The sequence below is a fragment of the Nothobranchius furzeri genome, chromosome 7 (genome assembly GCF_043380555.1).
Source record: "Nothobranchius furzeri strain GRZ-AD chromosome 7, NfurGRZ-RIMD1, whole genome shotgun sequence".
In the NCBI taxonomy this organism is placed as follows: Eukaryota; Metazoa; Chordata; class Actinopteri; order Cyprinodontiformes; family Nothobranchiidae; genus Nothobranchius; species Nothobranchius furzeri.
Window position 1 is genome coordinate 29,846,740 of NC_091747.1, and position 26,188 is coordinate 29,872,927.

The 26,188-nt window shown below is 42.0% G+C and overlaps 1 protein-coding gene across 5 annotated transcripts in view; it reads left to right on the plus strand.

The window, feature by feature from the left end:
- LOC107374530 (kinesin-1 heavy chain) overlaps window positions 1–26,188 on the plus strand; it is a 65,384-nt gene that overhangs the window by 26,555 nt on the left and 12,641 nt on the right. For 3 of the 5 annotated variants that reach the window (XM_070553011.1, XM_054751241.2, XM_054751242.2), the window contains 11 exons: window positions 16,978–17,177; window positions 17,302–17,370; window positions 17,455–17,661; window positions 17,746–17,889; window positions 18,539–18,727; window positions 18,832–18,949; window positions 19,097–19,152; window positions 21,079–21,188; window positions 21,265–21,366; window positions 21,462–21,522; window positions 25,410–25,481. In XM_070553011.1, the coding sequence (XP_070409112.1) occupies window positions 16,978–17,177; window positions 17,302–17,370; window positions 17,455–17,661; window positions 17,746–17,889; window positions 18,539–18,727; window positions 18,832–18,949; window positions 19,097–19,152; window positions 21,079–21,188; window positions 21,265–21,366; window positions 21,462–21,522; window positions 25,410–25,481 (1,328 nt within the window). The remainder of the gene's footprint in view (window positions 1–16,977; window positions 17,178–17,301; window positions 17,371–17,454; window positions 17,662–17,745; window positions 17,890–18,538; window positions 18,728–18,831; window positions 18,950–19,096; window positions 19,153–21,078; window positions 21,189–21,264; window positions 21,367–21,461; window positions 21,523–25,409; window positions 25,482–26,188) is intronic. The other 2 variants (XM_070553012.1, XM_070553013.1) reach the window with 1 other exon arrangement.

The following is a 26,188-nucleotide window of genomic DNA, read 5'->3' on the forward strand; positions in this document are numbered from 1 at the left end:
AAAGCCAACCCCAGCCCTCCGCCTCTCACCCGGAGCAACTCCAGCAAAGTAGAGTGTCCAACCCCTCTCCAGGTCTCGGGTTCCAGAGCCAATGCAATGTGTCGAGGTGAGTCCGACTATATCTAGCCGGTACCGCTCAACCTCTGCCACAAGCTCCGGCTCCTTCCCCGCCAGCGAGGTGACGTTCCATGTCCCAAAAACTAGTTTTCTTGTCCGGGGATTGGACCGCCAAGGCTCCCGCCTTGGTCTGCCACCCGATTCGCATTGCACCGGACCCTTCATGTTCCTCCTGCGGGTGGTGGGTCCACAGTTGGACGAGCCCATGTATCCGGTTCGGGCTGGGCCCGGCCGGGCCCCATGGGCGAAAGCCCGGCCACCAGGCGCTCGCTCACGGGCCCCAACCCCAGGCCTGGCTCCAGGGTGGGACCCCGGTAACCCTCCGGGCTGGGTACTCCGACTCTTCGTTTTAACCGCCATGAAAGATCCTTCGAACCGTTCTTTGTCTCACCCTTCACCTAAGACCAATTTGTCATGGGAGACCCTACCAGGGGCACTAAGTGCCCCAGACAACATAGCTCCTAGGATCATTAGGGCACTCAAACTCCTCCACCACGATAAGGTGACGGTTCAAGGAGGAAAAAAAAACACTGTTACAAGATTAAACATTTTTCTGCAGCATGACAAATGGCTTTTGCAGTTGCATTTGAATTTTTTATACTAGTCAAAGTGGATAAGAACATATGAAATTCATTTGTGAAACAGTTCAAGTTTGGCAGTTGTTTTTTCCATTAGCTTTTGTGAATGTGGTATTTACCCATAATAATAATAATGTTCCCCTTTAATTTAGAATTGTAAATAAGAATATCTTCATTTGTAAAACGGTCAAGTTCTCTTATTTTATTTCTTAACCAATAAGTCAATGGGAAAGAAATGACTTAAATAAGTGTTCTGTTCCTTCAGGGCTTTCCTGACAGAATTCACAAGGGTCAACTTCAAAACCAAATCTCTTCCTCAGTGTCTCTGCTGATGGACAGTAGTTGTTAAGAATTTTAAATTGCATTTCTTTTACTTTGGGCATTATAGGCCATTTTATAAATTTTAATTGTTTTTCTTCAATTATTGTATTTCCTAGTATTTTTATTTTAATCTTTCTGTCATAATCATGATAGATATATTTTTTAAACGCTCCATTTAAACATTTATTTTCACATTTTCTTTCTGTGATGTTCAATTCTCCTATTAATAAATTAGGAAGTTTTATTTGAACATTAGAGAAGAGAAGTGTGTTTTTTATCATTTGTATCAAAGTCACTGGTATAGCCTTACATACTTTCTTATATTCCTGATGAGAACATTGAATGTTATTAAATTTATATTTAAAATTCTGTAGCTGTAGTATTTCACCATCTTTATCCATAATATCGTGTACAAAGATAATTCCTTGATCAAACCACTATTGGTTAAACAAAGACTTTCTGTTTGAAACAATTACTCGAGTATTCCACAAGGTGGCACAATGAGGAGTAAAATTATGGGTAAATACCATCTTCCAATAATGCAATACTTGCTTGTGAAATTCAGATAACTTAAAGGGCAATTTAGTGATTTCAAAGTCACATTTCAAAAGAAAGTTTAGCCCCCCAAACTTCTTGAAAACGTTTTTTTGGAATATGAAACCAAATTGAATCTGTGTTTATTAGAAATTCTGTCAGCCACTTTGTTTTAAATGTTCCCAGCATTGCTTCAAAATCCACAGATTTCATACCTCCATTTTTATGTTCTTTAACTAACTGAGATATTTTTATATAATGGGTTTTATTTCTCCATATAAATTTGTATATAATAGCGTTAGTATTTTTCACTGTTTTTGGAGCGATATAAAGAGATTGACATGGATAGATCAGTTGGGAAATACCCTCAGACTTGGACAATAAATTTCGCCCAAAAATAGAAAGATCTCTGCTAAGCCATTGGTTCAGAGTTTTTTGTATTTGATCAGTTTTTTCTTTCATATTGATTTCTTCTCTTTGTTTTTCATCTGCAACTATCTTAGCTCCTAGATATTTTATTTCCTTTTTAACAGGAATTGTCATTATCTCATTATCTGTGCATTCATACAGTGAAAGTAACTCACATTTTTTTGTGTTGAGACGAAGACCTGATGCTTTGGAAAAAATTTAAATAATTTGTAATGCTTTGTTAACCATAGATTTATCCTTTAGAAAAAAAAACAGTGTCATTTGCAAACTGACTTAAACGAAATTCATAATCAAAAAAATGTATGCCCTGAAAATTTGGATGATTTATTACGAGATATGCTAATAGTTGTGTACATAAGATAAACAGCTTGGGGCTGATTGGACATCCTTGTCTTATTCCACAAGTTATATTTATTCTTTTTGTTAATCCTGGGTTTAAGGAAACATAACTGTTAATATCAGTATAGAACATTTTTATCACTGAACAAATTTTTTTTTTCCAAAACTGAAATATTCTAAGGTGGAAAATAAAAAATTATGTTCTATTGAATCAAAAGCTTTGAAATAGTCTATAAATGAAATGAGGCTTTCCAAAATGGACCTATAATCCAGCATATCCAGTACTAATCTCACATTATTATGTATGCTTCTTCCTTTTATAAATGCAGACTGATTATCATCTACTATTTCATCAATTACAGTTTTCAGTCTTTCTGCATATAATAGCGCTAATAATTTATAATCATTGCACAACAGAGTAATTGGCCTCCAGTTGTCTAAGTCTGTTGTATCTTTTTTTGGTTTGGGAAGAAGGGTTATTATTCCAGTTTTCATTGTTGGGGTAAGACATCCTTCATTTATACACTCATTAAATGTACTTAATAACAATTCTTGAACATCTTCCCAAAAAAAATTTAAGAAATTCCGAGGTCAATCCATCAATACCGGGCGATTTCCCGTTTTTCATTTTTTCAGGGAATTTTCTATTTCTTTAATATTCAAATCATCCTCCAGATTTTTTCTGTCTTCCTCTCCAATAGATTTAATATTGTTCTTTATCTGAGTGAAGAAGGATTTACATTCCTCCTCACAGAAATTAGAACTATATAGGTCTGAGTAAAAACGTTGAACTTCCTCCTTTATTTGATTTTGGTCTACTATTACAGTGTCATTTTTTTAATTTGCATATTTTCTTTTTTGATTGTCTAGACTTTTCTAAACCATAAAAATATGTTGAGTTCTTTTCGCCTTCAATCCACTTAGCCCTGGATCTTACAAAGGCTCCATTCGCTTTTTCTATATAAATTTCGTCAAGCTGTTTTTGGAGCAAGTTTAGCTCTGTTAGTTCATCCTCCGTGTTATTAATTTTTATCACAGAGTAGGCATATTCTTTTTAGCAGTTCTTTCTGCTTTAATTTTCTCTCTTTTGTCATAATTTTCCCCATTTCAATTGCTATCCTCTTTGTTTCAAATTTAAACCATTCCCATTTTCCTTTATTTGACATATCCATCCTTTTTACCTTTTGACAAAGGGCTTTTATCTGTTTGCAAAACCCTTCATTTGATAAAAGGCTATTATTTAGTTTCCATAAACTGTCTGAATAGCATGTTTGTTTTATTATTATTAAAGTTAAGCTTATTAAACAGTGATCAGTAAGCGGCGAAGTAATAATCTCACATTTCTTTACATTGTTACCTATAGAGTGTGAGATTAGCCAATAATCTATTCTTGACCGTTGGTTTCCATTAGAAGCACTGATCCATGTGTATTCTGATTTTGTAGGATTATTTAATCTCCAATAGTCAAAAGTATTAGTGATAGAACAGAAATTTTGTAAGATATCATTGTTTTCAGGTTGCTGACCTCTAGGTGGTAACCTATCTAACCAAGAGTTTGGTGCGATATTAAAATCTCCTCCCACAATCACCTTATCCGTCATATGAACATTCTGCCAATCTATTATCATTCTTCCCAAGTTTTCTAACATCTGTTTTTAGTTTTGTTATTATATCCATAAATAGAAAGTATAATAAATTTCTGATCTGTGAGGGATCAAGCCGAATGAGTGGAGGAACACAGGCAATTTCCAAAAATAGACTCTTTAATTCCCTTTTTGTTTTAAAATGTCCTCACAAAAACAGCTCGAGCTCATAAAAAAGGTCAAACAAACAAACTGAAACTCAATAAACTTCTAACTTAACATACTGACTGACTGAAACCATAACTGACCTCACAAACAAAGACACACAAGGGTATATATACACACTGGCTGATCAGACCATATGAACAATAGGGATCACTAGACAAACATTTACTAACTAAAACTAAAACCACAAATCAGTACAGTCAGATTGTTAATAAACCTAAACATCCTAACCCATAAACCTAACTATTTAACTTCAAACTTAAATTAATTAACAAATGACAAAATAATAAACTAAAGGAAATTCTTCAGTCCCCTCTTCAGGGAGCTATTGGTTTGGTCCCATCAGCTCCTCCTGTATTTAGCTGACAGAACCCCTTCAACCCTGTTTGCCTGTCCCATCTCAGGAAGCAGGAAGTGGAGAACCCCAGCACCAGTAAGAGAAAACAAATCAACTTAAATTGAACAAATGAAAGGCATAAAATACAGCAGTTAACTAAATGTGCGCGCTTACAATTAGAACTAATGCATTTAAGCCATCTAAACAATAAATCCAAAGAAATATAAACATACAAACTGCAATCATAAAAGTGCAAGAGTGTACTTAACGTTCACCGTTGTGTGGACATGGATGTGGCCATTTCAGGTTGCTGACCTCTAGGTGGTAACCTATCTAACCAAGAGTTTGGTGCGATATTAAAATCTCCTCCCACAATCACCTTATCCATCATATGAACATTCTGCCAATCTATTATCATTCTTCCCAAGTTTTCTAACATCTCTCTGTTTTTAGTTTTGTTATTATATCCATAAATAGAAAGTATAATACATTTCTGATCATATATTTCTATAGCTGCTATTAACCAGTGGCCGTCTTTGTCTCCTCTATGATTAATTACTTTCCCTGTAAATTTGTTAAATAGTATCATAACCCCTGCCGAATAGCTGGTACCATGGCTATATAAAATATTATCCCCCCACTGTTGTCTCCAAAATTTTTCCACCTCTATGCCTGAATGTGTTTCCTGTAAAAAAATTAAGTTGGCCTTAAGCTCTTTACAAAATAAAAAAAAAGTGCCTTGTGCTTTATGGTGTTTTTCAACCCTCTAACATTCAAAGAAGTAAACAAAACTGACATACCAAACAAAACAAATGGCTAGAATGTTACCTAGTTTATCCGCTCTGGATTTATCCAAACAGCAGGAATGAGCAATATTGTCCAACTATATTATATCTCATCCAAAACCTTCACCTTTAACAATCAGAAGATAAAAAACCTTGGGCTGTTTGGTCTAGTGAGTTCTCATTCTCAAAATAGCAGCCCATCTTAACAGAGGAACAGTATATTAGAAAAAAAGTGTATTGGTCCTTTCCTGAATTTGAAATGTATCATATTTCTAACATATATAGACCTTCCTCCCATCGATGATGGCGTATCCTTCCTTCAAGAAGGCCTTCTTTCCACGTCGTCTGGCTTCCTCCACCTGGGGCCACAGCTTCTCCCTCGCCTCCCGATCCTCTTTGGAGAAGTCCATTTTAAAGATGATCTTCTTCTCCTTGCATACTCTGGCCTCTTTCGACATCTTCCACACTTCTTCCTTCATCGTACGTGACACAAACTGAATGATAATGGGTCTTGGCCTGGTATTCCTTGCATCTTTTTTTCCCAAACGGTGAACGGTGTCCACATTCCTGCGGAGCTCGTCGACAGACACGGGGACCACTCTTGTGAGTATGCCGATAACTTCCTCTCTGATTTTCTCTTCCTCTTTTTCAGCTAACCCAAAAAGCCTGAGGTTCCATCTCCTCTTGTACCTCTCAGCTTCCAGTACCTTCTCTTTCAGAGCTTTATTTTCGACACCCAGAAACTCAACTTGTTTTTGTAGTTTAGTGATGTTTTCTTTGTTTACACTCGTTTCTTTCTTCGTGTCTTCTGTGCTTTTTTCAATGTTTTGTAGTTTGCTTTCTAGAGCATCCAACTTTTTTAGAGCTTCTTGAACATTGTTCATTCTCCCTTCAATGTTCTCCAACTTCCCGTCCAGCCCGTCAAATTTTTTTTTTATCAGAATCTCCATCATTTGCACAAGACTATTTGTACTCTCCTCTCTTGCCTTCAAACTTCTCTTCCTCAGCTTTTTGGGTTGTGGACTGTTCATATCAGTTTCACTGTCCTCAAGATTATCATCAGCTTGCTCTGTATTTTGGGGTTTGTTTTCACTCATACCATCCATCACAGCCATGCCATAATCATGATCGACGATGCTAGCTTCGCGACGTTGTTCCATCTTTAACTCTCTCTCACCGTAATTAGCTCGTCAATAAAGTTTCTCAGTTTTTCAAAAAACGGATGAAAGTCTCTTCCAATACGTTATGGCTTGGTTTTTTACCTTTAAACAGCTTTTGGACTTGCAAAAATACTTTTTCCCCTTTGGATCCTGCTATAAACGAACTGCTCACTCCGCCATCTTGTCGCCTCGTCCACCTCCCACTAGCCGACAGCATGGATGCCCTCAGAGCTGCGCTCTGTCACTACCCGATCCATCAACTGTCCAAGAGCTTTTTGCTTGTTTGTTTTTGCAAGCGGAATTACTGCTCCTTGCGGAAGACCACAGACGAAGGACGAGGTTAAGAACGGGGGAAGTGTCCTTAACAAAGTATTTATCCGGGTACGTGTGGACAGAGTTTGTTTTTAAAACGAGGTGGTGTGGATGCAAGTTTTTGGAGGGGCGGATATTCGTTTTTAAAAAAAACCGGCTATGTGTGGACTAGGCCTCAGTCTTTATTGTAACAGCATTTCTCCACCGCGCTCATCTCCCACGAGTCCAGGATCACTGTCGTTTCCTTTTAGTTTGGAGGTTCATGAGCGGCGCGAGCTCTGGACCTACGTCAAAGCCCCGCCTCCTAGCTTGATTGACAGCAACTTCTTTCTTATTTTTTTGCCTCACTATCAGTTTTTGCAAGATTCAAACACGAAATGGGAGACAGAAAAAAATGTCAGACGGTGTCTCAATTAGCAGGATCTGTGGAAAGTAATGGAAATTCAGGACTGTCCCACAAAGCAGGAACTTTGATCACCCTAATGGCAGCGTATCAGCCAATCAGGAGGCTCAGAGCCAGTGTGGAAAAGGTGAGCAGGATCAAACCATTGTTGAGATGGGAGATTTGCTGTAATTTTGTTTTTTAAATATAACATTTTGACCTATTGTATGTTTTTTAGATATTACTGATGTGTTACAAATAACCACAAACAGTAAAAGTAAATAGATAACTAGAACTGCAAGCAGTTGTCAACGGGTTCCAAGCCAACCAGCGCCAGTCCCCCACCCGGCTCCGCCCTCAACTTCGCCATTTCCTCATGCGGTCCCGCCCCAAAAACACACTCTCCTGCCGGCGTCCCGCCAGCACACTTCAACCTGCGCATTGAAACGAACACTCGGGATAACTCCATGTACCTTATGCTCAGCCTATACTAAATTCTTTCATAGGCATGGCTGTCATCTCGATCCCTATTACAATCCAGTTCCATTGTTTAATTTTTAAAGATCGTGGACATGTAGTCAATGAAGTCATGTGCTGCACGGGACAGCAGCAGGTCAGGAGGCCGAGCACGTTTTCCAGTAATGGGAAGGTTGTGTGCTCATTCAGACTCTGACCAGAGAATGCTGCCTCGTCACTCGGTGCTCCCCTGGACAATTGTGGCTCCAATGTAGGTCATGTCCACCAGTGTATGAGTGTGTGTGTGAATGGATGAAAGATTGATTGTGTTGTTTAATGCCTTGGAGGGTTGTTGAACCCTACTAAGATGCTGTATAATAAACAGGCCATGTTCCATTTCAATATTACTGACAGTGTTTATTAAATCCATTAAAAATGTATTATTTTTAAAGAAATTTCCTAAATATTCTTGGATCATCATGGGGTCATGAGAAATCAGGTTTTGTCATTTTATTGTTTCTAAATTTAATATTTTTAAACCCAAAAATGTATTGAGATTCATAAATAAACAGACCGAAACAAAAACTTTATTCCTAAATCCATATTTGATCTAAAGATTACCAAACAATAATCTATACATCAAGACTATATTAGGAATAACATAAATACTTGATAATGTCCCTAGATTTAATAGATTTTCCACAAAAACTATGAGTTTTATTTTGTGACTTACTGATCAAATGATTTTAAAAAATCCTGAAAAATCTAAATCATCATAAAATTACGAAATTATTCTCACATCACAATGTTAAGATGTGGAATAATATGCTGTTGTTTTTAAATCAGTAGATTAAAAGCATTTTTGTAGAAAATTTGGTAAATATAAATACAAGGGTCACAGCCAAAATTAAAATGTTCATAAAAAATAGTGCTACTTTCTAAAATTAGGAGATAAATCTCAGATCACCATAGGTACATGTGGAATGTTGTAAAAGGTTTGAATTTACTGTATACCTAAAAAAAGTTCTAGCAACAATTATTTACTTTTTTGTCCAACTATACAGAAAACCTAACAAAAAGTTAAAAATTCATTAAAAATCTATACTTTTGTACAAAAATCTCAAAATATTCCCAGGTTACCTTTGTGATGTGAGACTTCTGCTTATATTTTTATAAGGATCATAAATGTTAAACTTTTCTTACAATAAAATAATATTGCCATTAGTGGTTGTCACTAAAAATAAGTCTTAATAATAAACACAAGGGGGTGCTCAAATCAAGATGACATTTTACGTGTTTTGTAAACCACCTAAGAGTGAGCTTTGTGCCAAATTTCAAGAAGATTGTGATAAAAGAATTTGCGCTACAACTGCTAGCCTAAAAATGTATTTTCGTAAATATAAAAAGCAAACTTCTTCGTGGAGCTGCAAATTTCGACTTATGAACTCAAGGCTACCCAGTTAACATTACCTAAAAATCTTAGCCTCTTACATGCAAATAATGATTTTTAGGAATTTTTTCAAATTCGAAATTTAAATGATTATAAACCACACCCACTTTGATCGATCATTACCGTATACATATTGTAGTCTTAAGACTCTATAATGATGACAACCACTAAGTTTCGCGCAGATCCGTTTAGCCAGTTCAGCAGTATAATTTCTTCCTAGTTATAGCGCCCCCTATTGCTGAAAATTAAGATATACACTTGAATTGACCTTAGGTATGGTTGTTATGAACAGCTTTGAAAAATGTCAAAATCTTTTGAAGTTATACTAAAACAACTCATTCAAAAAAATATTTTAAAAAGTCATATTTCGAAAAATAAGCAAATTATCCAAAATCCCTTCACATGGTTTGGCCAATACAAAAAACATGCAGAATCATCCAATGATTATGTACATATAAAGTTTTGGACTGTAGGGCCTACGGATTGGGAGCTAGTGGCTGAAACGTATTCACCTCCACAGTAGCGCCACCTAGGTGACTCTGGGTCCAAATGTTTGAATCTGAGTAGCGGTCAGGACTTTCTATCAGACTGCCATGTCAGGTTTTTCCTGTCCCTTTCAGGCTCCTGCGCCCATATAGTATTAGCGGGGAAGAAGAAGAATGAAAAATCTGTGGAAAAACAATAGGGTTCCAATGCCCGTTGGGCTTGGAAACCTAATAAACTTAAGGGGTGCTGGGCTTGAATTTAGGGGTGCTTGAGCAACCCGAAAAACAGGCTAGAAACGCCTATGCTGCTTGGTCAAACATGTTAGTGGGGCTGTTGGCTGGATAAGAAACTTGAGCGGATCCATGAGACGAGTTGCTAGAGCAGGCGGCTGACTGTTCCCGTTTCCCGGGGCAGACCGCTCCCATGCATGGCTGTAGTCATGCTGGTCCTTTGTGGATTTCTAAGGGAGACCAATGAAACACAACAGCTTTTTAGTTGATGCTGCTTTACTTTTGAATCACTAAACTGCATTTTTTCTTGCTAATAGTTTGCTGGTTTAATGGGGGAAATTTTTATGCATTTACCATAACACTGCTTGGTCTAAGATGAGTTCAAATCGGTTGAAATATAACGTGTTGGTGTAGCTGCTGGGTATCTGACCGAGGATCGGGCTTTGCTGGTCCACTGCAGTGAAATATCCACAAGGCCGCCCTTCTCATCTCCGGTCGGGAGTGCAACACGAAAACGTGACCCAAGTTCCAGAGCCGTGTGCATTGACAACGGTGAACTTGCGGGTTTTTATCGCGGTGGACCAGCAAAGCCTGATATTCTCTGTCAGTTTACCTAGTTATGATTTTGTTACTAAACAAGCCATAGAGGAATTGTTCTACCATGTTTGTCTTGCTAAAAACGCCCGGAAAACTGTTTACTTTTTGTTAGCATGTAGCTAATGTCCCGCTGATCTCCGACCATGGAGAACGAGCTGATCTGAAAGGCCAGGGCAGCGGTCTGGCTCTGCTTGTAATTTAACAGTCCCAGTCCATATTAGATCTCCACAGGCGACCAGCATGTCTACAGCCTCGCACTGAAGCCGGTCAGCCATGTGGGTGGACTACCTCATGGTCCCCGGTGCCATTCTTAGCCTCTTGTGTTAGCTAAGTTAGCTAGTAGCTAGATTGGTTTCCTTTGTTCCAACCCTGTTCTAAATGTAACAGCTCCACTCTCAGCTCCACCTCCTATCCCATTTTTAGATTGTCTGGGTGCAGTGTTGGGGGTAAAGCCTGATTCATGCTTCTCCGTCTGCGTCAGTGCGGAGACACGCAACGCCATTATCTGTCCTTGCGTAGGGCTCCGACAGGCACGCAAGTACGTACGGAGTCGAGCCCACTTTTTTAAACATCCGTCGAATGAGACGGATTACGCAAGCTTGTGAATGGTCAGGATGCCGCTGTTGTTTACAGCGCCGCCATTGCAAAGAGAGCCGAGTTTAACTAGCGGCAGACACGGAGAAGCTTGAAGAATACCTCATGAAAAAACTCTAAAAATATGAACGTTTTATCCTCCCGTGACTGGAGGAGTGAAAAGATGTGCAGCAAGCGTTTTATTTGTGGACGGAAATGAAAGGAAACGTGGGTTTAGAGGTGGGGAACGCATGAAGCGGTGGGAGAATGAGAGGCAAATATGTCCATGTTAAAACTCTCTTGTATACACAAAAAACACAATATAAACACACGATTTTGGACCGGATACATGACAGGATACCACAGAACAGCGCTACGCCCTCTGTTGAACTGCCGGGCAATTGCTTTGCAACACTCTCCAGGAGACGGAGGAGTATGAGAGCAAAACGCTTCCGTCAATCCGTGCGTGTCTGTCCCTTGCGGAGCTGACGGAGAAGCACAAAAAAGGGCTTAATGCGGTACAAACGTAATTAATTACTGTAATGCATTACTTTTTTCTGTAATGTGGTAATGTGAGGCATTACAGCGAAAGACAATGGTAATATTTACTCGGTACAATTGTCAGTAATCCGGTAATTACAATGCATTTTAAACCCAGAATCAAGATGTGGGTTTCCTAAAAATTCAAATTGCGGGAAGCCTGAAAAAAGATCCAGTATCCACATATATGGCATCATTTACGGACTCAGCTTTGCGGGCATTCTATGAGCAGAGAGGACGCAGCGGTAATGGCTCAAATACTCCAGCTGCGGCCGCTGTTATATTCACAAAATCGCTCCACCAAAACAAAGTCATTCGTTTGCGATCGTTTATATCCGCCCATATTCTCTGTACTTCATGTACTTTTCAGCTGAGTTCATAATCTGTGCCCTGGTGATTTCAACTCATTGCTACTGGAGCACAGTGCATATGAAGCTTTTTATTTATTTATTTCTTTTTTTGTGTGTGTGTTCGGTAGATCCCTTTGGCTGATTAGTTAGAAAGTAGGAAATCTAGGAAACAGTTTTTCTGGAAGATGGAGAAAACATGCAGCATGCAGGAAGGTTAGAGAGAGAAAGGGCAGGAAGTTATTCAAAATCAAGAAAACAAAACAAAGTGCTTGAAAAGAAAAAAATAGGTAGATTTATCCCCAATACACATTTTTACCAGTGAAAAGCAATAATATATAAACATTTAATATTTATACATGTGATAGAATCAGATCACCCCAGAAGTCAGTCCCAAATCCAGGGCCGTATCAAGGCATTTGGGGACCAAGGCAAATATAGGCATGGAGCCCCCACCACCTCACTCCCTGCTCAGTTAATATAAGATGGCAGCATGCTGAGAGTACAGATTGTTGTTGCTTTTATTTAATCAACAATAATTTTAAAGCACTGCCATTATATCTGACTGTTTTTAACAGCAATCCTAGCTCAGACACCACATCACTTTCCACATATATGTCATGAGCTCACTGAGTGTCAGATTACCAGATTCATATTGAAGTTGTTTTGGTGAAAGTAACTTAAAGTATTGCAAAAGTAGTGTAATGCCTTACATTTTAAAACCAGTAATAATAATAATAATAATGCATTGAACTTATATAGCGCTTTTCTAGACACCCAAAGACGCTTTCACACACTCTCACATTCACACACTGCTAGTGATGGTAAGCTACTTGTAGCCACAGCCGCCCTGGGGAGGTCTGACAGAGGCGAGGCTGCCATTTGGCGCCGTCGGCCCCTCTGACCACCACTAACACAGGCAAGTTGGGTGAAGTGTCTCGCCCAAGGACACAACAGCAGGATACCCCTGGCGGGAGCTGGAATCGAACCCATGACCCTCCGATCATGAGGCCACCCGCTCTACCACCTGAGCTACTGCTGCCCTCATAATGTAATATTGTAATGTAATGAATTACTTTTAAATGAGGGTAATAAGTAATGCATTACAGTTTTGAAGTAACTTGCCCAACACTGTCTGGGTGTGAATCGGTCAAAATATCTGCGGTGAGAACCTCCCATTTTTGGCTTCAACTGTCCTTCTGGCTGAGCAATGGGCGGGCTATGTCCATTTGTCACTCTATGAAACCATTTTAGATCAAAATTAACTGAATGATGTGTCCTCCTTCTTCCACCATGCCTGCTTGTGTAACAATGGGTTACGATGGATGGGTTATGATCCAGTCATTAAGAATGGGATGATCACAATGACTGGATAAGGTTTTTACAGGATAGTACACTTCAGAGGTGATTGAAATAATTTATTATTGACAAAATGTTTCATTTATTGATTGCCATCAGGAGATGCAGAGCATTTCAAGGCAAATGTGCTCCAGAACATCTCTTACTGCACTTTAAATGGTAAATAGTCTGTATTGATATAACACCCAAGACATTTTACAACAGTCATTCATCCACTGGTGGTGATGAGCTACAACTGCCCTGGGACTCACAGAGGCGAGGCGGGGTGGAGGGGGTGGGGGTGGGGGGGGGGCTGTGGACGGGCCTGTGGGCTTGTTGCTGATATCTCCCGGGACTCTGCCGGCCACTGGTTGTGGCCCCCCGGGGAGATCCTCTGCGCCTCTCGAGGGGGTTGGGGGCCTTTCTGGTTGCAGTCTCCTTGGGGTTCCTGTATTAAGGGGCACTGCCTGGATCTCTGGGACTTGGAGCTCCCTCCATCTCCTACACATCTTTGGGGGGCAGATCTGTGGCCCCTCATACTCTCTATTGGACGCTTTTATAGAATAACCTTACATAAACAAGCGCATGTACACACACAGGTGCTCACAAGTACAGGCTTGGGCATGTTCAACACATGTCTTAAGGCTGTCGTTGTCACTAAATGCACAATCTGAAGGACTTCTGAAGAATGCAAAAATCCCCAAACCTGTGGGCGGCGCTTATTAAGCGCAGGAAAGTCTGCTCCATAAGGTAAACAAAAGGCGGACATGAGCTGTGTTGCTTTTGGAGACTCTGAACCACATTATTTTATTAATTTGCTATGTCTTGTGCCACACACACACATACACACACACACACACACACACACACACACACACACACTGATTTCTCCCCTGAGCAGCTTTCTGATGCAGAGAACAGGCACGCGCGTGCACACACACACACACACACACGCACGCACGCACGCACACACACACACACACACACACACGCACGCACGCACGCACACACACACACACACACACACACACACACACAACTATTCTTCTCTCCCGTTCCCACACTGTTCGGCAGCTCCGGAACGGCAGCTCTGTTCTACAGACAGAAGTTTACTCAACAGCATCCAGCATGAAAATGAATCGCGCATGCGGGAAACCCCTGCTGGCTCATTCTTCTCACAGATTGGAGGCAGTAGGCATAATTTCAGCCAGCCAATCAGTCCGTCAGTCACCTCGGTCCCAGACTGATCGCTGCGGAGAAGGTCTGAGAAAAAGAGTCGCCTCTGCATCGAAAACGCAAATCTGACGTGTGTGTGTGAAGCCAAATTCCGGTGCCGACGCTAATGTGTAAGCCCCATATTATTGCTCCCATTCTAGGTGCTGCCACCACAGCACTACTCCCGTTCTTTTCTCAGCCTTCAGAGAGTACAGACGCTTTTTTCTCAGCTCCCTTATCGGCTTCCCCAAGGCTCTTGTCCCGTCTGCCTACAGAGCACTTCTCTGCATTTCTCCTGAAACCACTACTCTTTTTTGGAAATATGGACTTAACTAACTGGTCATTCAACGCGATTGACAAAATTTTTTCTACGATGAGAACGGAGAGGGGGGCTCCCACCTGTCCCGAGGGGACATTCACATCGGGATATGCACTCAATTCTTGGGAGGTCTGGCGATTCGTGTGCCTCTCTCAGTTGTCCATCGAGGACGTGGAAGATTTGTGGATGTTCGGCCTGATGATCACTGGATTTCTTCTGATTGGAGTGGGAGGATATCTGGTTTTCTGGAAATTTGGGAAGCCGGGAGCGATTGGAGTGCGACCCGTGCCCACGGAATGTGCCGCTCGTGCGGTGACCTCACAAACTGGGACGTTACTCGAGGTGAACCGCAAGCTGGATAATGTCCTCGCGGCATTGCCTGTGATAGTACGCAAGATGGATATGATCTCGGAGAGGGTCGCTGGACGATGTGGGGATATTTAGAACGTAAAATTGGCTTCACTGGTGGACATGAATGACCACTTATAGACTCCAAGGCGGAGAGGAAAATTATCTCTGCCTGCCCCAAACAAAGTCATGTTTATCCTTTATCTGACGCCACAGCAGCCTCTCAAGGCTGCTTCAACACACCCCCACGAAAGGAGGAATGCCGACAGATGCTGTGTCCCGACCTTCACCCTCTTCCTTCAGATTGAGACGTCTGCGGGAAACTCAATGTGCTCTCTGGTCCTTATCTCTCCCTCCCACCTGTTGGTCTGCAGCTGGTCGATGCGCCGCAGTGGCAGCTCCCATTGGAGGCTTCAGGATCCCGCCCATCCCCGCCTCCCCATCTGACTCTGATGTGGTATCTGTGCTGTTTGTGCTTCCATGTTAAAGGAGTTTTTTTGTATAATAGAGTTACTCCCCGCTGGGTCTAACTCTGCTATGCCTTTTTTTACCTACCCCCACTTATCCTCATGTAACACCCTTTTCATCTATCTATTAAGGTAGCGCGACTCATGTTGCGAATGACCGCAGTCACCAATTCTTGTCATGTGTCTTACCCACGTACGTCTGATCTTTGAATTATGTGTGCTGAAACTCAATTTCGTTTCTCTGTATGTCCTGCACATGTGGTAGAGATGACAATAAATGACTTTGACTGACTTTGACTTTGACTACTTCTCAGTTTAGTTCAGAAGCAGAGGAATTTTTCATGATATTAAAATACGGGTAAGTGGGGTAAAATACAGGAGATTCCCAGCCAAAACGGGTCACGCATTATTACCTTGTATAGTGCAGATATTATTACCGAGGTGTAATGTAGTCACTAGTTTATCTGAATTAATGAGAAAAACTACAGACGAATATAAACTGGTGAAGTAAGAAGAGATGTAACATGTCCCTTTTCCATCCATCTGCTGTTCATACCACTAAACAATGTAGACAGAATTATCAGGACTCAGTTGGTCGAGTTTGCACAGACAGCAAAGGAATTCGCACATTTACAGGCAGGCAGTTTTTACTCCGCCTCTCCCCCATTTTGGTGCTTTTTTTATATACGTTTCAGTATTGAATAATTTTTCATATTTTATTCTAAAACAGTTGCTTATTTATGACGACAAGGAAGAAATATGCCTTTCATAAAAAATAAAACTTACCAAAGAGCTCTAAAATGCTGCAATGGCAACAAATGCAGCAGAGAGTTCTTGGCTGAATCCACGCCGAAATCCGAACAAGCCACGGCATGTCTTTGTCTATCCAACAATAAACAAAAAATGCTACCGAAAAATTATTTTCGCCCAACAATAATTGTATATCTCTTCATATATTACTGTTGAAAAAGTTTCTTCGGAGTAAGGAGCGGGCATCCGAAATTGAAGCGAGGAATCCAAGATGTCGTTTCAACCAGCTCTCATGAAGAAACAGGTGGTGTATGTATGTGAGCATGTACGTGCGTAGTGACGTCATTGTTGATGCAAATTATTTGAGTGAAATGTCCTAAATTCATCAATGCTTTCGATTACTAATTAATTAAAATAAAAAATTCATTGAAACTACTCAGAAAAATAAAGTTGTATGAACTTATAATGACTTTTTATGTAGTGGCTACTTATTTGTTTCATCAAACTATTACAATTCGATCTTACAGTGTATTTCACCCAAAGACACAACCACCGCAACAGCCTGAGCAGGGCTCCAACCTACAACTCTCTGATTATGGGGCGGGCACTCATTTCCTTTGCCACCGTTGCCCTTTAAACATGAGATTATGTAACATTCGTGTTTTTACATTTTTCCACAGACTTTAAAAGAGCTCATAAAAACTGTGGGGTTTTGGGGGGTGTGGACACTCATATTGCCTCTCTACTGCCTCTTATCAGGAGAAAAGGTACCCGTGGAGGAGCAGTTTGATAAAGAGAAGGCCAAAGCCGAGGTGATGGCTCTGGATGTTGTACTCAACCATGATAAGACAGCAGACAAAAAGTCCCTGGACACCCTGCCTGGAGTCAAAGTTATGGGTGCAGAGAAAGAGAAGTATGAGTCCGAATTGGCCAAACTCTACAAGGAGATGGATGACAAGGTAACGCCTCAGGAAGATCCTCAATGTTGTGGTATTTCTTTGCTGTTCTATGTTTATAGTCATTATGGCCAGCAGATGGCACTCACCTCTGAGAGTAACTAGTCTTTTATTTGATCCCATCCAGGATGATGAGATTAACCAACAATCTCAGCAGGTTGAGAAGCTGAAGCAGCAGTTGCTGGACCAAGAAGAGGTGATGCTTCTTTTTAAAGCCCCACCCCCACTTTACACTCCCAAACTGTACTGCACCACACATGAATTTGTTTGTTCCCACCAGCTATTATCCTTCTCCCGTCGGGACCACAGCACCCTGCAGACAGAGCTGAACAGGCTGCTGGCTGAGAACGAGGCCTCCAAAGAGGAGGTGAAGGAGGTGCTGCAGGCGCTGGAGGAGCTGGCAGTCAACTATGACCAAAAGAGTCAGGAAGTTGAAGACAAAGCAAAAGAGTTTGAGGCTCTCAGTGAGGAACTGAACCAAAAGTCTGTAAGGACATTTAAGCTCAGAATCTCACGGGTGCAGTGACCCGTTTGAGTCCACGGAGTGACGTGTGTTTCTGTCCACCTTCAGAGCTGCTTGGCCTCCATCGACTCTGAGCTCCAAAAACTGAAGGAGATGACCAACCACCAGAAAAAAAGGGTTACTGAGATGATGTCGTCCTTACTGAAGGACCTGGCTGAGATTAGCGTTGCCGTGGGAGGCAATTACATCAAGGTGCGTCCTTTGAGCTACAGCATTGTTAATCCTCCTCATTTTCTTTCAGTAGCACGCAAGCAGCTCAGTTCACAAGATCTCCACGTATACGAACTAAAACTGAGTTAATGTCCAACTCACAGGTTTCTGTCTTCCTGAGGAAACCACGCTTACTTCAGCTGGTCTCTGACGCAAAATCGTGTCTAAATCTATCAGACAGCCTTTCTCTCAACAAGATCACTTTTCCCTTTTCTTTAACAGATTGCATGTTTAATGTATTGTTGAGCTAATAAATGTCTGAATAAATTCTTCATGTTTAAAAACTTTTAGAAAATTGAATATTTATGGAAGCTAATAGATTTTAAATCTGCCGTACACTTAATGCACTCATCTTTTTCCTTTGCGGTCTTTTCCCGATGATGCATTCTTAGCCATGAGCTCCATGATTTGGCCTGCTGAGAGATTTCCAATCCAAAATTAAATTCTCACTCTAGTTTCATAAATGTCAGGATTTGATAGGAAATGATTGTCAGAGAAAAGAGAAAATTACCTGTTGTTCATACATAAATGAACCTACTTGCATTAAATGAACCCTATGATGAGCCAAAACCAAAGACCTTTTTTGGAGCCATGCATGGAGCCCATCTCACATCTGGTTTTTAACTTTTAGCAGCAGGAGAGCAGCGGTCTCATTGATGAAGAGTTCACAATGGCCCGACTCTACATCAGCAAGATGAAATCTGAAGTGAAAACCATGGTGAAGCGCAGCAAACAGCTGGAAAGCACTCACACCCACAGCTCCCAGAAGCTGGAGGAGACTGAGAGGGATCTGACTGCCTGCCAGCTCCGCGTCTCCCAGGTAACTACTGCTAAACACTCCACACAAAAAGGAAATGGTAGCTCAGATGTAACTGCTGATTTGAGTTCAAAGCCTGGTGTCTTCCCTTGCCTGTTGTTGTTCAGCATGAAGCTAAAATCAAGTCCCTGACAGAATCCCTCCAGAATGTGGAGCATAAAAAAAGACAGCTGGAGGAAAATGTGGATCTTCTACATGAAGAAATAGTCAGGATCAGAGCTCAAGGTGAGTGCCTGACAAACACCAAGCTACCTTATGTTATACCATAACTGTACTGATGCTGAAACAGTGGTATCTGGTGCATCATGTATCATTTGCAGGCAAGGAGATGTTTGAATGATCATTAACATGAACTATTTGGTATCCTTCTAGAAAAGGTCAACACCATGGAGAAGGAGGATGAGATCCAGTCAGCTAAAGAAGTTAAGGTACTCTGTTTATAGTCCAAGATCACTAAAATATCAGTGATAGCAAACACAAAACTAGCCCTAACTGAGTCTACCTGACTGATGCTGAGTTTGGTGGGTTAGTGGCCTGGCCCTAACCCTAACCCATTCACCAAAGATGCATCCAGTGCTAACAGGTCATACATCCCGTGCAGCCGCCCTACTACATGCCCCATTCCAACTAAGCTGCTCCAAGCTATTGCTCCTACAGTAGCCGCAGCAGTCACACATGTGATCAACGCTTCACTGACATCCGGTACATTTCCCACCTCTCTCAAGCATGCTCCGGTTAAACCGCTGCTAAAAAAAATCCATCTTTCCTCCAAATCATGTGGAGAACTACCAACCTATCTCTCTCCTCCCTTTTCTGTCCAAAATCATTGAAAGGGTGGCTTTCAAGCAGATCACAGAATACCTCTCACAAAACTGTCTGTTTGACCCTTACCAATCTGGGTTCAAAAAGGGCCACTCCACTGAAACTGCTCTGTTTGCAGTGACGGAATCCTTAAAAGAAGCTAGAGCGACCGCCAGATCCTCAGTGCTTATCCTGCTTGACTTATCGGCTGCATTTGACACTGTCAACCATGGCTTCTTTTTGTCCACACTCTCTAGCATGGGCATCACAGAGAAAGCACACGCCTGTTTTGAATCACACCTCACAGGATGATCATTCAGTGTATCTTGGCTTGGACAATCCTCTACCGTGCACCATCTTGCCACCGGAGTCCCCCAGGGTTCTGTACTAGGACTTCTTCTCTTTGCCATATACACCACCTCACTGGGTGAGATCATTCGATCACATGGCTTCTCCTACCACTGCTATGCAGACGACACCCATCTCTGTCTGTCATTTCCACAGGACGACCACACTGTCTCTGCACGAATATCAAACTGTCTCTCTGACATATCAAAATGGATGAAATCCCACCATCTCCAACTCAACCTCTCTAAAACTGAACTACTTGTCATCCCAGCAAAACCATCCATACAGCACAATATCTCAATCCAAAAAGACTTCCTGGCTCCTTCAAAGGCAGTTCGAAATTTGGGTGTTGTGATTGATGAACACCTGACTTTTAAAGATCATGTTGCCTCTGTTGCTCGTTCATGCCGCTTTGCGCTGTATAACATACGAAAGATCAGACCATACCTAACACAACATGCCACCCAGCTCCTGGTGCAATCTACTGTCATCTCCCACCTCGATTACTGCAATGCCCTTCTAACTGGTCTTCCAGGCTGTACTGTGAGACCTCTTAAAATGGTCCAGAACGCAGCGGCGTGTCTGGTCTTCAATCAGCCATAAAGAGCACACGTCACCCCTCTGTTCACTGAGCTCCACTGGCTACCGCTAGCAGCACGCATAAAATTCAAATTGCTAACACTAGCATACAAAGTCTGAGATGGTACGGCTCCCATCTACCGGAATCCTCTTGCAAAGGCTTACGTCTCGGCCCGGCCGCTCCGGACACCACGCTCAGGACAATCCAGACTCTTCTCATGCATCGCTCCACAAATGTGGAATGACCTTCCAAGCACTACCAGAACAGGACCTTCCTTTTCAATTTTCAAAAAACTCCTGAAGACCCTGCTCTTCAGAGAGCATCGTCTTAACTAGCACCCTCCCTGCACCCGTCCCCCCTCTCTACTGTCCACTCCTTGTTCCCTCCTCTCCATGACTGATGTCAAGTTGTTGTTGTTATTGTTGTTGTTAGCCTCAAGGGCAACATGCCGATTATCACGTGTAAGTTGCTTTGGACAAAAGCGTCTGCTAAATACATAAACATAAACATCTTTTACACTATCATTCATCAACATCAGATGAAGCCAGGCCTTTAGATAATTGTGAATGTACACATACAGTTGACCTGTGACAGCAAGTAGGTGTGTGTTTTCTTTTCTGTTCAGGAGGCGGTGGAGATGCAGATACAGTCTCACCGAGAAGCCCATCAGAGGCAGATTAGCAGCCTCAGAGACGAGTTGGATAACAAGGAGAAGGTCATCACTGAGCTGCAGGAGTAAGACCACAAATGCTGCTCACCTGTCTGTAGCAGTGTGGGGCCTGTTGTGAATCAGTCACTCTTTTCTGTGTAGCTTAAATCAAGAAATCATGTTGGAGCAGGAGAGGCTGAAGGTGGAGCATGAGAAGCTGAAGACTGCTGAGCAGGAGAAGAGCCGCCAACTGCAGGAGCTCATGTAGGCCCTGATATTAATCAGATGGACTGTGCTCACAGACGTAGAGAGTCTCTGTCCATGACTACCTGCCCTAACAGCTGTCTCATTTGTGGCAGGGTGCAGCAGGACCGACGGGAACAGGCCAGGCAGGATTTGAAAGGCCTGGAGGAGACTGTGGTCAGTCACGATGATCTAAAGTTGGTTCAGCTGCAGGATTCCTTCAACTTGATGACTAAACAACAGAACAGATTTCCTTCTGTGTGTGTGTGTGTGTGTGTGCGCGCGCGCTTGGAGGCTGGAGTGTTATCAGGATTTCAGATCCCTCTAGGGTCAAAGAATTTCATTCAGGACAACTCCTTAAACCTGTGTTCAGGATGTTGCATACTGCGGTGCATTCAGTACAGGACAGGTGTCGGCAACCTTTTCCCATCAAAGAGCCAATATTACCCATCTCCCACAATAAAGAAAACATTTTCCTATCCAGGGTATATCGGGCCTGGACCCACCCGCTTGGACTTGTGATGGAGATAACGGCGCAGTGTGCATGACTCTGGTGTTAATCAAGTTTACAATCTTCACAAGAAGGCAAAACAGTTAAATGGCAGGGTTCGCACTGACCAGATATTTCCCGTATTTGATTGTTTATTTTGACAGAGAAACCTCAAGGCTGCAGATGTGCCAACATTTTAGTCATTACGCACATCGCGCAGGTAGCTAAATCAATCAAGAAAAGATTCCCATCAGAACATCTGAGCATTATCCTGAGTGCAGCTTGCTGTCAGCGCACACATAAGGTGGACAGCCAGTAAAAGATGTAGAGAAGGGTTTGGAGCACGTCGGTCAGGCAGCAGCAGAACCAGAGCACACACAAAAAGATTCCTCTTACTAAAGCGAGTGTTTTCCAAACCCCGTCTCTCCGATAGACTTGTCACAGAAAATGTTCTCTGATTATGCTGGTGAAGTTTCTCAGTCATCCAGGTCATGGTAATCCAAAGGGTTCAAATGAAGGCAACTGGACTTCTTTGGTTTCTTGATGACGTTTCGCCTCTCATCCGAGGAGCTTTGTTAATTTAACTTGAATATGGGTGAGTCAAGCTTATAAAGTGTCTATTGTTATTGGAGCAGGAGGTCAAAGCCTATTTTTATTTATCAAGCAGAAACTACTCTGGGTACCCCCCTCTCTACCCCCTGATGCCCCCTGACACAGATAGATTATTTTACTCCTCTCTCAAACCATCTATCTTCTCTGTCCAGAATGTGGACTTTGTCCTCTTCAAAGGTGTGTCCCTTGTCCTTCAGGTGTAGGTGGACTGTAGAGTGCTGAGCTGAAGAGGTGGCTCTCCTGTGTTGTGCCATATTCTTGTGTAATTGTTGTTTAATCAAGATGATTCCTTAAACAAGAGGACAAAACTGACTCCAGACCAGATCTGTACCCTCCTGGCCCTCTGTTTTTCTACCACCTACTTCAAACACAACAACACGTTTTACAGGCAAAAACATGGATGCACCATGGGCTCCCCAGTATCACCTATTGTCGCCAACATTTACATGGAGGAAGTGGAAACCAGAGCATTGAACTCCTACAATGGAACAACACCAAGCCACTGGTTCAGGTATGTGGACGACACATGGGTCAAAAGTCTCACAAAGGAAGTAGAAGACTTTACCAAGCACATGGATACCATGGACAAGAACATCAAGTTCATCAGGGCGGAAGCTCACAACAACCAACTGCCCTTCTTGGACTGTGCTGTGCAAATCGAACAAGATGGAAGTCTCAGCATTGAAGTCTACAGGAAACCAACTCACACAGATCAGTATCTGCATTTGGACTCACATCACCCGCTGGAGCACTAAATGTCAGACATCAGAACTTTACACCATAGAGCCAAGAGCATTCCTACAAAGACTGAAGGAAAACAAAAGGAAGAGAAACACATTTTTCTGTCCAAAATCATTGAAAGGGTAGCTTTCAAGCAGACCACAGAATACCTCTCACAAAACTGTCTGCTTGACCCTTACCAATCTGGGTTCAAAAAGGGCCACTCCACTGAAACTGCTCTGTTAGCAGTGACGGAATCCTTAAAAGAAGCTAGAGCAACTGCCAGATCCTCAGTGCTTATCCTGCTTGACTTATCGGCTGCATTTGACACTGTCAACCATGGCTTCCTTTTGTCCACACTCTCTAGCATGGGCATGACAGAGAAAGCACATGCCTGGTTTGAATTGTACCTCACAGGACGATCATTCAGTGTATCTTGGCTTGGACAATCCTCTACTGTGCACCATCTTGCCACGGGAGTGCCCCCGGGCTCTGTACTAGGGCCTCTTCTCTTTGCCGTATACACCACCTCACTGGGTGAGATCATTCGATCACATGGCTTCTCCTACCACTGCTATGCAGATGACAACCAGCTCTGTCTGTCATTTCCACCGGACGACCACACTGTCTCTGCACGAATATCAAACTGTCTCTCTGACATATCAAAATGGATGAAATCCCACCATCTCCAACTCAACCTCTCTAAAACTGAACTACTTGTCATCCCAGCAAAACCATCCATACAGCACAATATCTCAATCCAAAAACACTTCCTATCTCTGGCTCCTTCAATGGCAGTTCGAAATCTGGGTGTTGTGATTGAAGAACACCTGAGGTTTAAAGATCATGTTGCCTCTGTTGCTCATTCATGCCGCTTTGTGCTGTATAACATACGAAAGATCAGACCATACCTAACACAACATGCCACCCAGCTCCTGGTGCAATCTACTGTCATCTCCCGCCTCGATTACTGCAATACCCTTCTAACTGGTCTTCCAGCCTGTACTGTGAGACCTCTTCAAATGGTCCAGAACGCAGCGGCGCGTCTGGTCTTCAATCAGCCAAAAAGAGTACACATCACCCCTCTGTTCATTGAGCTCCACTGGCTACCGCTAGCTACATGCATCAAATTCAAATTGCTAACACTAGCATACAAAGTTCGAGGTGGTACGGCTCCCATCTACCTGAATCCTCTTGCAAAGGCTTACGTCTTGGTTATGTCAGGCTTACGACTGTCCAGATGTTTACATTAGAGAAACTAAACAACAATTGCACAAGAGCATGGCACAACACAGGAGAGCCACCTCTTCAAGTCAACACTCTGCACTTCGCATCCACCTGAAGGACAAGGGACACACAAGTAAACATTCAGGACAGAGAAGATGGATGGTTTGAGAGAGTAGTAAAAGAAGCTATCTATGTCAAATATGAAAAACCCACTTTAAATAGGGGAGGGGCTTAGGTTTTACCTTTCCAGTACCTATAATGCAGCTTTAATCTCATTCCTAAGCTGTTTCAATCTAGGTCCCACCTTCCTGTGTCTAATCAACACGACTCCCTCTCAATAGAGGCCAACGGCTCATCAGGGGTAGAGAGGAGGGGTACTCAGAGTAGTTTCTGCTCGTTAAATAACAATAGACAGCTACCGCTTATAAGCATGACTCTCCCATTTTCCAGTTTGGATTAACAAAGCTCCTTGGATTAGAAATGAAAAGTCTTCAAGAAAGCAGAGAAGTCCCGTTGCCTTCATCGGAACCCTTTTGGTTTCTCTGATGATGAAACTTTGGCTGAATAGCAACTCTGCGACGCATCCATGAGCCTGTCAGAGGCAAAGTCCAGAATCTCATATCCTCTTCAGAGACATTTGATTACGCACAAATAGTAAGTGCATTTTTTTTATAGGTGACCTGTCGTTTCAGGTCTTCATCATTTTTGTTTAGATTTTAAAAGATGACAATCTTTACATTTAGAATTGGCATGCTGATAAAAATGAATGCAGTAATATGAAATACATTTTAATTAAACATCCATTCACTATTTTACCAGCACAGAGAGCCTCATCAGATGGATGAAAGAACCGCATGCGGCTCCAGAGCCGCGGGTTGCCGACCCCTGGTGTAGGAGTTTCAGTGTCTGAGTGTGGCTCTGCAGCAACAAGAATACACAGCTAGACCAGCTGAATACCTCTGCTGCCTTTTCTCACTTTCTCGGCTGCTTTTTAAAACCCTTTCATTTCTCGTAGGCTCGAGAGCTACAGACACTCCACAGCCTGAGGAGACTTTTTGTCCAAGATTTATCCTCTAAAGTGAAAAAGGTAAAAAGCATTTATGTTAAAATGGTATTTTTCTTTTCGTGGGGGGATTCCACGAAGCGCGTTTAGAACATCAAGGCTATCCTGATGAATCTCTGCTTGACAAATCACACCTGTTCATTCCAGGATTTTTTTCGTTCCACTAATTATGCTCAGGTCCTCTCTAATTCAAAAGAGGCTCACAGGTTCACAGGAAGCCCCTGTTACTCAATGGAAAGAAAGAATGGAGCCTCGTTCTTCTCCCAGATGGAGCAAGAATTATTAATTCATGCCTATGAGGACTACAAAGATATCAGAACTAAACCAGAGACCACCAGCTGCGTGATTAAAGCAGTGTAGCCAGAGCTATTTACTTAAACGCTCAGTATTTACATGTTTCCCTGGCAATGCCAGAAGTCCATTTCAGCTATGTAACCCTAACCCTTTCTCCACATTTTAATTCAAGTTTTCATAATTTATGTGTCAAATCAAATCAAATCAAAGCTTCATTTATAAAGCGCCTTCTGCAAACCTGTCAGGAAGCCCAAGGCGCTGAACATGGTACAGTACAAAGTTAAAGAAAGTGAATAAATCAGAAAATAAAAGCAATTCAAATTACAGATTACAAATTACAAAAAAGGTGAAACATTCTAGTAGAAGACAAATGTGTAAAACAAGGGAAAAAGTGAACCAATGAAAACTGTGAGATAAAATCAACATAAAGGAGGGCC